General features: G+C 37.4%; 1 protein-coding gene across 1 annotated transcript in view; it reads left to right on the top strand.

Moving 5' to 3' along the window:
* The window catches only part of gps1 (G protein pathway suppressor 1), a 35,481-nt gene extending 23,845 nt beyond the window's left edge, over window positions 1-11,636 (top strand). The window contains exons 12-14 of the mRNA XM_061884140.1: window positions 1,424-1,561; window positions 1,637-1,771; window positions 11,242-11,636. Of these exons, the coding sequence (XP_061740124.1) occupies window positions 1,424-1,561; window positions 1,637-1,771; window positions 11,242-11,316 (348 nt within the window). The 3' untranslated portion in view covers window positions 11,317-11,636. The remainder of the gene's footprint in view (window positions 1-1,423; window positions 1,562-1,636; window positions 1,772-11,241) is intronic.
* Window positions 11,637-12,452: the final 816 nt, after the last annotated feature.

The raw sequence follows: 12,452 nt of genomic DNA, 5'->3' as shown, positions 1-12,452 counted from the left end.
GGATCTGCCGCTTTTATTCTCGTCTTCCTGTGGACTCAGCTGGCATTTTGTGAGTCTAGCTCAGAAAGATGATGTCCAACAATCCCCTGTGCTGCCATACCACGGTGTGGCATCTCTGTTAGGACTCGAGAGGTTCGTGAGCAGCCAAAAGTAGCGTTGTGAATGTGTTCATAGACCCAAAACAGGTAAAATATTATTTGCAGGTCCAGGAATTTAGTTTTGTCTCAATGCTCGACCACTTCTCCTTAAATGAGTAATGGACAGTGTGCTGTTTACCTGGAACACCGGAAGTCTACAATGACCTCAGTGGTTTGGCTGGTGTTCAGGGGGGGGGGTTGTTGGCTCCACACCGTGTTGAGAGATGTTCAATCTTCTCTTGACAGTTTTCGGTTAATCACTGTTTGATATACAGTAAGTTCATCCTTAAACCGGTAGATAAGTGGTGTGTGAAGAGGGCTGGGCTGAACACACAGTCCTGGAGTATACCAGTGTACATGCTTAGAGTAGAGGATGTGCTGTCCACATTTTCACCACCGTATTTCCTGGAATTGCCGCCTGGGCGCTAATTAATTTAAAACCTCTTCTCACTCCTGCGCTTACCAAAGGCATGCGGTAAAAGTAAGCATGCGCTAATTATTTTCAAACTTATTCTCACTCCGGCACTTACCAAAGGTATGCAGTAAAAATTTGAGGGTAATGTAAGCTTGGACCTTAAATCCTACTGAATAGCTCTTAATCCTCTTCCCTTTATGCGATTTCAAATTACCGGTATTGAAATCAGCCTCCTCCATTTTGAAAATGATGACAGGGGAAGTATCACTCGTGACGTCACGAGTTTGACCCGGCGGTAATACTAAGCATGCACTAATTATTTTGGGAAGCGAGTTTGACCCGGCAGTAATTCAAGGCAGGCGCATACTATATGCACTATATGCCCTGCGGCAATTCAAAGAAATACGGTATCTGATATAGACTCTGCCTTTTTTATTGAATCGTGGTGTCAAGCTGCATTTAGGACAGATAAGGACCAACCACATTATACAACTGAAATGCAGATTATTGAAGATGCATTTTTTATTCCTTTTTATATGTGTTCAAGAAGTTTGTGTCATGGAAATCAAAACATAACACATATACCGTATTTTTCGGACTATAAGTCACGTTTTTTTTTGGAGTTTGGCCGGGCGTGAGACTTGGCCAAACTATAAAATATATATATATATATATATATATATATATATATATATATATATATATATATATATATATATATATATTTTTTTTTTTTTTTTTTGGTCTCACCCCCCGCTGGACTGTGGAGAAGACTGCGACTTATAGTCCGAAAAATACGGTAAATGATTAAGTAGCTAGTGTATTTTAATGACCTTAGTGCTTAGTTGTTTTGTGTTTGTTTCTTTTTCAGTATTTCAGCCCCTACGTGTCAGCAGACATGACTAAGATGGCACAGGCCTTCAACACTACAGTGGCGGCTCTGGAAGATGAGCTCACCCAACTAATCCTGGAGGGACTCATCAACGCACGCATTGATTCCCATAGCAAGGTGAGAGCAGTGGTAAAATATAAAAATGCTTTGTTGGAATCCTTAAAATCTGATATTCTGACATGTTCACAATAGATTTTGTATGCAAGAGATGTGGACCAGAGAAGCACCACATTTGAAAAGTCGCTCCAAATGGGTAAAGAGTTCCAGAGACGAGCCAAAGCAATGATCCTCAGGGCTGCTGTGCTTCGCAACCAGATCCATGTAAAGGTACAAGAAAAACATTGTTTTTGGTATTCTTTACAACTTTGTTAGAACTTGGATTGCTTGTATTCGAGGATCTAAGGATTGCAGGTGTCACCAAAATTGTTTCCACGAAGAGCTGCTGTTCTGTCGAGCCATTGCTAGTCCGTATGGGTGTGCATGTAGAACATGGAAACAGATGTTCTGAAGAGTTCAATTTTGGGTGTTATTAATCAAACGACCCACACAGCATTTACCCTACCTGTTGAAAATGCTACATTATGGGTGTTATATGATATGTAACTTGTTAAAATCCTCTGATTTATTTTTGGTATATTTATATATTTGAATTAGGACAATACATTTTCATCAACATAGAGGAACAATGTAAATATGCTGGAGTTAGCACAATAGCTCGATTTCATCCGTTGTCCTAAGGCAGGTTAATACAGTGAACATTTAACGGGCCGTGATATAAAAAGAATACATACATCACAAGACATTACAAGCATACCATGGCCACAGACCATGGACAGAAAAATAAAACAAACAAAAAAACAAGTGAATAATCTAATTGTGTATGCATGTCTGATTAGTTTTTAACCATTGTTTCGGTGCAGTTTTAGTATAGCATGTGTAAAGTACCATAACTATATCAAAATAGGCCAGCTTTTGACCATATGAAGACCTGTTTTTGTATATAATTTAATGTTTTGTAGCTTTAAGAAAGATTGAAATATTATATTTGTTATTATGCGTGTACCATAATCTAATAAGTCCTACATTTCCTGACATTGGCGTATTATCATCTCGGTGGGCACAACTGTATGTGCGTGTGGGTTAAAGTACCAGTATAATGGTATTTATTTTAAGGGGCTGATTCACACAAATTCAACTAATGTGTTATAAAGTCCTTTATGTTTTAATGACGTTTTTTTTTTTTTTTTTCACATATAATGCATACGATTAAGGTTCTTCTTATATGAAAAAAACTTGTAAGCATTTTCTGTGTTTTGGGTGGAGTAAGTGAAGCCTCCCCAAAATGAGCGCACGTTCAGCGTCAATTTAGATACACTGCACGACTGCTTCTAAAATGCCCATAAAAAGTGGTACATGCCTCTTGCATGTTTGAAAACATAGCAAAATGCCACAGGTATGAGGAGCATGATAACATAAAAGTGCAGTAAAATCCCGCATTAATATAAGGTGGTTTGCACCACTTTAGAGTTGCACATGTGGTCTTAGAAGATCGCATGCCCAATAATAATATACACTATTTCATAGATTGCACATGCTGTTTACCGTGTGGTATTTGGACCTTAATAAATCAGGCACTTACTGTAAAATGTCTGAATACGGTTTAACGAATAAAATGAAACACTATTCAGCATATAAGGATATTTTCTATTGTACTAGTACTGTATAATACATTTACACTAGTCTCAAGATCAAAATACAAACCTAATCTCAACATACGCATTACTACTAGTAAGACATATTAAAGAAGTCCACCTGCTAGGCCACCAATGTGTATGTTGGTGCTTTGAGTCTTTCCATGTGGCTTTAGAACAGCACATTTGGAAACTGGGTAATACATGGCACACTGAAAAAGCTTAACCTATTGTTATTATAAAAATCTACAAGATTAATATAGGTTGCTTCTCTCTCTTCCCCTCCATCTCTCGGTATTCCTTTTTTATCTGTAGTTATTATTACGTATATGTATTGTTGCATTTGAACAATTATTGTTGATAATAGAGGCAAATTACTGATATTGTTCATTATCATTAGCGATATTTCTATTGGTATTTGTATTGCTCCAGTTGTACGGTAAAAATGCTCATTGTCATTTCTGTATTTATTTCGCTAAATGCTTCTTTGCTATCACTTTTACCATCATTTGTACATATCGTATATGCTGGTGTTCTATTGTTGTTGTTGTTTTTGTTGTTATTGTTGTGTTTGCTGTTGTTGTGTTTGTCTCTCTGTCTAGTCCCCCTCTTGTCCCCACAATTCCCCCCCCTCTGTCTTCCTTTTTTCTCTTTCTATCCCCTCCTGCTCCGGCCCGGGTGTACCAAATGATAATATAAGTACATTTAATAGAGTCAAATTCAAATAAGGCAACAAGAGAAGTATCCTACACTTCTCTTTTGCAAAGTAAATCTGAACAGTCGATATGGGCAGGACAAAAAAAAAAAAAGAACAGCACATTTGGTACTTTTTTCTGCTGGCATGGTTTGTTTGGTGAAGCAATAATGCATTCCACCAAACCCCGGACTGGGCCAAACAAACATATAGACAAATAGACCAAGACCTGGTTTTGAGGCCGCCACGGCCCGTATTACATTGTGCGCACATTCGGCCACAATGAATGTATGGGTTTGTCAATGGAAGCGCTTTGAGACAATTGTGAAAAAGCTCTATATAAATAGCATTAGTTTAATTTCAAATGCAGTAAATTAAAATACATCTATTCCTGCAAAATAACTAAACTATTTGCCTCGTGCCTGAAGAGTTAGTTAAAAAAAATAGAAAAAACTATAAAAGAAAAACCCACACAAAATAAACACTAAGTAATTATTCAGTACAGTACTATCTGTGTTGGCCCTGCGATGAGGTGGCGACTTGTCCAGGGTGTACGGCGCCTTCCGCCCGTGTGCAGCTAAGATAGGCTCCAGCACCCCCCATGAACCCAAAAGGGACAAGCGGTTGAAAATGGATGGATGGATGGAGTACTGCATAGTGGATGATTGAAGGCGCAGATAAATTATACATAAATTATACATGTAAGTCTCCCCTGCAGCCAGTAGAGGCCCCCATACACTTAAATTGTCATAGCTTCACTGACACTATCAACAGCAATCTCTTTTTCATTGATTTACAAAAGCCATACTTTTTCTAATGTATCTGTTATTGGAGGCCTTTGAAACCACAACATTAGTGCCTTTTTTTGCCTTTTTGTTCTTCGGAATACTTCATCGTAGATTTTGCCAAACTGCAGAGTTTATCAACAACACCAACACAATTGTCATATTTAGCTTGTTAAATTCTTTTTTAACTGTAATGCAATGCAGCTTCATAATAGCACGTTCTCCTTTACATTTCACTTTATTTAAAAAACCATACTGTGGGCTAGTTTATGGAAAAACAAAAAAATATCTGAAATGCGTGATGGACGCAGCAAACAATGTTTAAATGGCAAGAGACACAAAATGTCCTTTTTAATATCTCCATTAAAATAATGCTGGCTTTCCCCTGCATGTAGTTGATGGTGGCATCTCGCCACACCTTAAAAATTAGTTTTTGTTTTTTTACATGAAAAAAATTAAAGTAATACATTGTGTAAATGGCTATATAGAGCCCATTACATGCGCGACTGAAATGCACTGCCCACACTAGACGTTGTGATGACTTAGACTTAGAGTTAGACAAATTTTATTGAGCCACAAGGGAAATTGTTCCACATAGTAGCTCAGTGCACCCAAGGGCACAAAAAGAAGGCGGAAACAAAAGGTATAAAGTAGACTAAAAATGTACCATTGTAACAATAAAAAATACAATATACATATATAATATTTACATACTACATATACAGTATATCATATATACTGATATTTTATTATATTATATATTTATATAATATATACAGTATATAACAAATCCCAATTACCATTTACAAGACTGCGTGGGTTCCCTCCGGGTACCCTGGCTTCCTCCCACCGCCAAAAACATGCACCTGGGGATAGGTTGATTAGCAACACTAATTTGGCCCTAGTGTGTAAATGTGAGTGCGAATGTTGTCTGTCTATCTGTGTTGGCCCTGCGATGAGGTGGCGACTTGTCCGCCCAAATGCAGCTGAGATAGGCTCCATCACCCCCTTGCGGTCCCAAAAAGGGACAAGCGGTACATACATGTTTGGAATATTACAGTATATGTAACAGCTGCAGCAAAAAATGGTAGCTGGAGCGTAGGCAGCATGTCTACAATGTAGATATGTATATATATATATATATATCAGAGATATACTCGCGGACAGTGATCTACGAAATGTGGAAATATTAATAAGACGGTAATGACCTTTTAAGGAGAGAAAATGCAGGTGGAGCAGCAGTGCCAAGCAAGTTGCTATCAGGCTGGTTGCAGCTGTGTGAGAAACAGGGACAGGAGTAATTTCTAAACACGAGTACAGTAATAACCCCAGGAAAAGATGCTTAATTTATTGCAAGTCAATTTTAATAAAGATACAGTATATTCACTACAAGGATTGGAGAGTCCTAGAAACTTGAACAATTCTCAACAGAGTAGATTGTATTAAGCCGCAACAAATAAAAAAAATTGAGTATAACGATATATCAGAAACAATAATACTAACAAATAACAGATTTGTTTTTAAATGCATGTTTCACTTCTTTTAATAGCCTTTTTTTAAAGAAAATTGCAGAGTATGCAAATAATGATGAAAAGCATCCCCACACTCTCCACCAAAGTTGTTTGCAATCTGGGAGAAACCCTGTAATGATCTACAAATGAAATGCAAATCGCTTTAATAACAAAAAGGCGTTCAATGACATTGTCTAAGTTGCATAATTGGCCTTGGCTCATGTGCATGTCCAGTCATCCATTGTTAATCGCAATTTATTGGGACTTTGACAAACCGATTTCCGCAAATAATTTTTATTAATGAATCAAATATTTTCATAGCGCAAAAAACCTAAAGACCCAATTAGAGCCCTCGAAGCATGAAGTAACACTTACTCTTAGTCACTTTTGCACTTGTTTCACTCAATATTGTAGCTTCAGTAGATAGATAGATAGATAGATAGATAGAAAAATAGGAACATTTAAATTCCAGCAGCAGTGTACAGAGTTGAGATCAATTTAAAAAGTAAATAATGGGGGTACAAATGGAAAAAAAATAGAAAAATATTACAATAAGAATGAAAATAAAAAGCAACAATGGGAATAAAAATATTACATTAAAAAAAGAATATAACAAGAGAAAATAGGCAGTAGTGACCATGTTATGAAAAGGTATTGCACTGTTATTGTTTTGCATCCCCTGTCATTCTATTACCCCCCGCCCCCCTCCCCAGAGAGGAGTTGTACAGTCTAATGGCGTGTGATAGCCTTTGTAAACATCAATAGTCAATTATTTATTGTAAATAAAGTAATCCATACAGTTTTAAAATTTGATTGACTGCAGCGAGCTACCTGACCAAGAGATCCACCCAGCTCCTTTATTTTAAGGAACTTATGTTCTAGTTTTTCACACATTTCCAATAATGTAATAAATTTGGAAATTAATTCAGCTGTTTCTTATTACAAATGCACTGTGTTTAATGTTGTAAGTGATGAATGCTCTTTTAGTGAAGCAAGCGGTAGGAAATGGATGGATAAATGGAAAAGAAATGTAAAGCTGCCTCAATAAAGATTCATCAATAATCGATTTTTTTATGAAATCGTAGCTCCTGAACCGTAATCGAATTGTGAGGTGCTCAAAGATTCCCAGTTCATATCGGTAGCCCGGAAGTTCCTCCTAGTGGCCTGGCCACTAAATTACAGCCACAATGTAGAAATACTTTGTCACATCCTGGGTAATTCCTCTTAAGTTAGAACCAAGCTTCCATGTGCTGAACAACCAGCATGTGTTGTTTTGCAAAAACTTGGTCAATTTGACACTGGTAGTTACGATAGTTAGCTTTGATGTTAGCATTCCATGATACCATTGCCTGTCTGCGTTGTCATTCCACATGTCTCAAGACATAGCTGTGTTGTGGAAGTCGAAAATGAAGTGCATTAAAAGAGTAAATCTCCATTGACAACTGTTAGTTACTCTCAGTTCGCTTGACGTGCCGCACCGAATGTCTGATGCTACGTCTAGCTGTTGTCGTCTGAAATCGTGAAAGGAGATGAGTCATTGATGAGTTGAAGATGAAGTCCATCAAAACATTGAGATTGTTGAGTCCATCAAACTAGCTAACACTGCTAACCATGCTTTTCCCTCCCACTCTTGTTGATAGTGCCTTTTTAAGATGGTCAAGTCTGGAGATCAACAATATTAAAGATTAATACATTTGACAACATTCATGCGTCCGTCCAGCAACTTTGTGATACATTTTCACTCCTTCATCAACACTTTTTAGATATCTACAGATTGGCAGTTTTGTTTGTGATATTTTTCCCAGGTTTCCAAACTTACCGACATACGCAGTTTTAGATGCTTTTTTGACACTACTTCCGACATTATAAGGATCAATTCACAATCAAATTTTTTATGTACGCCCCGAGTCTCTGAATTCAATTAAGTCTCTTTGGGAGGGTAACTTAGGAGTGACCCTATCTGAGGAGAACTGGACAGAGGTTTTACCATGAATTGATTAACGTGGACCCTGACTTAAACAAGTTGAAAAACTTATTCGAGTGTTACCATTTAGTGGTCAATTGAACGTAATATGTTCTGAACTGTGCATTCTACTAATAAAAAGTTTCAATCAATCAATCACATTTTAAGTCAAGTTCATAAGTCTTGTACTTGGGCCAGACACAGTCTTATTCATCCATCCTTCCTTTCATTTTCTACCGCTTGTGCCTTTTGGGGTCGGGGAGGTCGCTGGAGCCTATCTCAGCTGCATTCAATGCGAGCTAATACATCGGAGCTATTATATTAGCTATTATACCAAGGTCTGGCTGGCTAAGATATATGAGGGATGATCAGTTTTATGTGATTGGTGTCAACAGTCTCCAGCTAACTTAATACTAATGTTTTGGCTCTGCCCATCCCTGGGCAGTTATTGGTCTGACATTTTTATTACTTTGTCTTTGGTAATGGGCAAAAAGATCGAACCAATCGAACCATTTGGGGTATTCCGTCTTTCATCCAAAAAGAACTTGGTAGTATTCACTACTTTGTTGTCTAGAAGACTCCATCCATCCATCCATTTTCTACCGCTTATTCCCTTTTGGGGTCGCGGGGGGCGCTGGCGCCTATCTCCCATTGTGCTAAATTGCCACACCCGCTGGATTAGACATATTCTTTATTTCCTTAAATCAGAGAAAATTAGGCTAACATTGAACGGTGGTTCTGTGAAGTTTCCTAAAATATGTAAAAGAGGCTGATTTCAAATTTTACCCTGATTGAAAAGTATTTGAAAGTTATATAATTTATGAGCCTTTTGTGTATTGCTGTACCATGTTGGGCACATTCAGTAGTGCAGTTGTCTATGGCTTCATGTCAATATTTGCCCGTACTTACCTGACTGATGCATGTTTTTTTATTTTATTTATTTAATTTCATATATATATATATATATTGTGGGTTACCGTTTTGGGAGAGAAAAAAGAATATTCGACATGTTTAATTGTATTTCTGGCCTGTATATGTCAAAAATCCAGGAAACAAATGTAGTAAGTCTAAATGTTAGATTTAGACTTATTAGATTTCCTTTTATTGTCATTCAAATTTGAACTTTACAGTAGAGATAAGAACGAAATTTCGTTGCATTACTTCGTTGTAGTGCAGGATAAAAGAGCAATAAGGTGCAGATATAAATAAATACATTACTGTACGGATAAATATATTGCACTTTAGCATATGCATCCACGTTTATGGATGTATGTTATATTGTCTTTATAATCCAGCGACTTAATCTGTTTTTGGGGGGGTTATTATGATGCGTTCAAGAGTCTTATGGCTTGAGGTTAGTGGCGGGTCCTGTCTAGCAGGGTACACCCTTTACCCGGATACGAAAGTCGTGCTTCATGGTTATCAAACCCCGGCCGAGTCATACCAAAGACTATAACAATGGGACCCATTACCTCCCTGCTTGGCACGCAGCATCAAGGGTTGGGATTGGGGGTCAAATCACCAAAAGTGATTCCCCGGGCGCGGCCACCGCTGCTGCCCACTGCTCTCCTCACCTCCCAGGGGTAGATCAAGGGTGATGGGTCAAATGCAGAGAATAATTTTGCCACACCTATCGTGTGTGTGACAATCATTGGTACTTTAACTTTAACTTTTAAATAATACAGATCACAACAACATAACACTAATAGAACATCGGACAAAACATGTACTCTAATACATATAATATATAAGTAGAGTTTAATTCAACACTTAATTTAGGCCAAAACATGATGAGAATGGTATAAAAATAAATACATATGAATAAATCTGATGTAGTGAGGGATGACTGTTCTTGTAATGGATGCTGTAGGAGAGAGGAATATTGTTATGGTAGAGATAGTGAGTTAAAACAAATTTGTAACAAAATAAATTAACTTTTTCTGTCACTTTTTTGGGGGGCAGAAATGTTAGTGATTTTAAATGAGGGACCCAGAGCAGCTCATTGAGAAGAGCAAAGCACTTTCATGGCATTCTCCAAAAGCCTTCAATAAGTCTCTAGATATGAAAATAGAGTATGTAGAGGTCGCTAAATATAGCAACAATTTTGTTAAATTGGCAACACCGATCCCTCCTGTTACATCTTCTTATTCTCTGGCACACTAGGTGCGTGTGTTAAAAAGTCAGAGTTAAGATGCCAACTACTGTGTGGCATTAAAATAACAAACTACTTTCTGTGTGTTTATGAGTGACTATGAACAGGTAGGTAGGTAGGTCTTTATTGTCATTGCAACAAGTACAATAACGTTTTTGTTTACAGCACAAACCCGTTCAAAATTAGACAAAAAAAACAGTGTACAGCGTTACAGAACAGGAACGCTGATGGGTCGCCCATGGCGCCCCGTAAAAGATGGGAAAAGGTAAAACGCTGGGGAAGAAGATGAGTAAAAAATACAATCTAGACTGGTCTCCTAAGACACATATAAACACGTTACATGCAATCACGACAAACTCGCAACAGAGGGGCGGGTAGTTGGGGTCCTGGAAGGCGACTGCTGCTTTGAAGCGCTGCCATCCGACATCACCCCGAAGGGAAAAAGCGGTGGTGAAGGCGTTGGATGGGGGGGTGTGTGCGTGTTTGCCCAATTGTCTTGGGTGTGCTGATGTAATGTTTTTTAGACTGAGGCCGATCTGCAAAAGTTCGACTCCAGGTGTCGTTGAGGAGGGAGGGAGGTCAAAAGCATCTATCATTGAGGTGTTTTCAGAACAGCCTGGTCCTGTTTCCACAGCGTCAAGGCCGTTCGAGGGAGTCAAATCGTAGATTAGGATATTTGTTTTCCGCGAGCAGACAAAAACAATGACTTGTCTGTTCTATTCGTCCATGCTAGGTGCTCTCAAATTCAATTCAATTCTCCTTTTCAGCAAGCTTTTCCAGGATGTGATCCATCTTGCGATTCAGTAGCTCACAATCAATTTGTGGCGACACGCCATAAATAAATTAATGTTTAGCAAGGATGCCCATTATGTGGATCATAAAAGGGAGTGTGGGTCACTCGTATAACATTTGAAACAATGAAAGGAACATTTTGTTGCATTTAGTTATGAAGTGTTCAAAAATATCAAACCAAAGTGTCTCATGTGCTCTCTTTATTTCAGTCTCCACCCAGAGAAGGCAGTCAGGGTGAACTGACACCAGCCAACAGCCAGACAAGAATGAGCACCAACATGTGAGTGCGCACACCCACGGCAGGAAAGGATCACCCAGCCTTCCTTTAGCACCGCTCACCTCAGTCCAACTCATACTTTTCTTGCTGAAGACAGAACATGGAGCACACAATTTGAAGACTTCAAAGTTTTGGATTTATCTCTTTTATCGCGCTCCACGTAAAAAAAAGCTTCAATTGTGGAAGTATTTCGACGCAGAAAATGCGAGCGGATTAGAATGCAGCACTTAAGCTGGTGTCGGTTTAAGGTGCACTTTGCTGCGCTTATTCGTAATAAAGGAATCATGAACACAAACAACGTTTTAAAATAAAATGCCATCTAAAATATCTTGTTTTCATTTGGTTCTGCATTCTGTACCACATAAACCATGCTGATGCCGTATTCACCGCAATTTTAATTCACTTTCAATAAAATTAAGCCAAACCGTTACTTTGCACACTCCTACCATGAATACATTAGCAGTAGTACTTGAGAAATGACATTCATATATTTTAACATATGGATCAATTGTTGATATTGTCTATTTTCATATACTTCAACTCAAAGGTTCACGTCTTCTTGGCAACATGTGGTGTGATCGCCTTAAAGTTACTGTTTGCAACCTGAAGTGGCTGCTGAGAGGGGGCTAACTTTTCAATTTAGTTCTATATACTGCCACTCTTCGGCTCTTAACAGGTAAACTATGCCCAACGTAACACACAGATTCACTTTGCAATTTGGAAAGTTAAGCTAATAACTACTATATATATATATATATATATATATATATATATATATATATATATATATATTATATATATATACACATATATGTATATGTGTATACATATATATATGTATATATACATATGTATGTATATATATAAAATGTATGTATATATGAATATATGCACATAGATATACGTGTATATATATATAAAATGTATGTATGTATATGTATATATGCATACAGTTATATATATATATATATATGTATATATATTTATATGTGTATATATACGTGTGTATATTTATATGTATATATATATATATATATGAATGAATGAATGGTTTATTTTGAGCCATGCAAACAAAACAAAAGAATGACATAAAATACAAAAGAAATACATATATATATACATTATTTTTACACCTACATTGAA

Source organism: Nerophis ophidion, linkage group LG23 (genome assembly GCF_033978795.1).
Source record: "Nerophis ophidion isolate RoL-2023_Sa linkage group LG23, RoL_Noph_v1.0, whole genome shotgun sequence".
Taxonomy (NCBI): Eukaryota; Metazoa; Chordata; class Actinopteri; order Syngnathiformes; family Syngnathidae; genus Nerophis; species Nerophis ophidion.
Note: the sequence above shows the minus strand (reverse complement) of the source record. Positions and strands in the feature narration are given on the sequence as shown.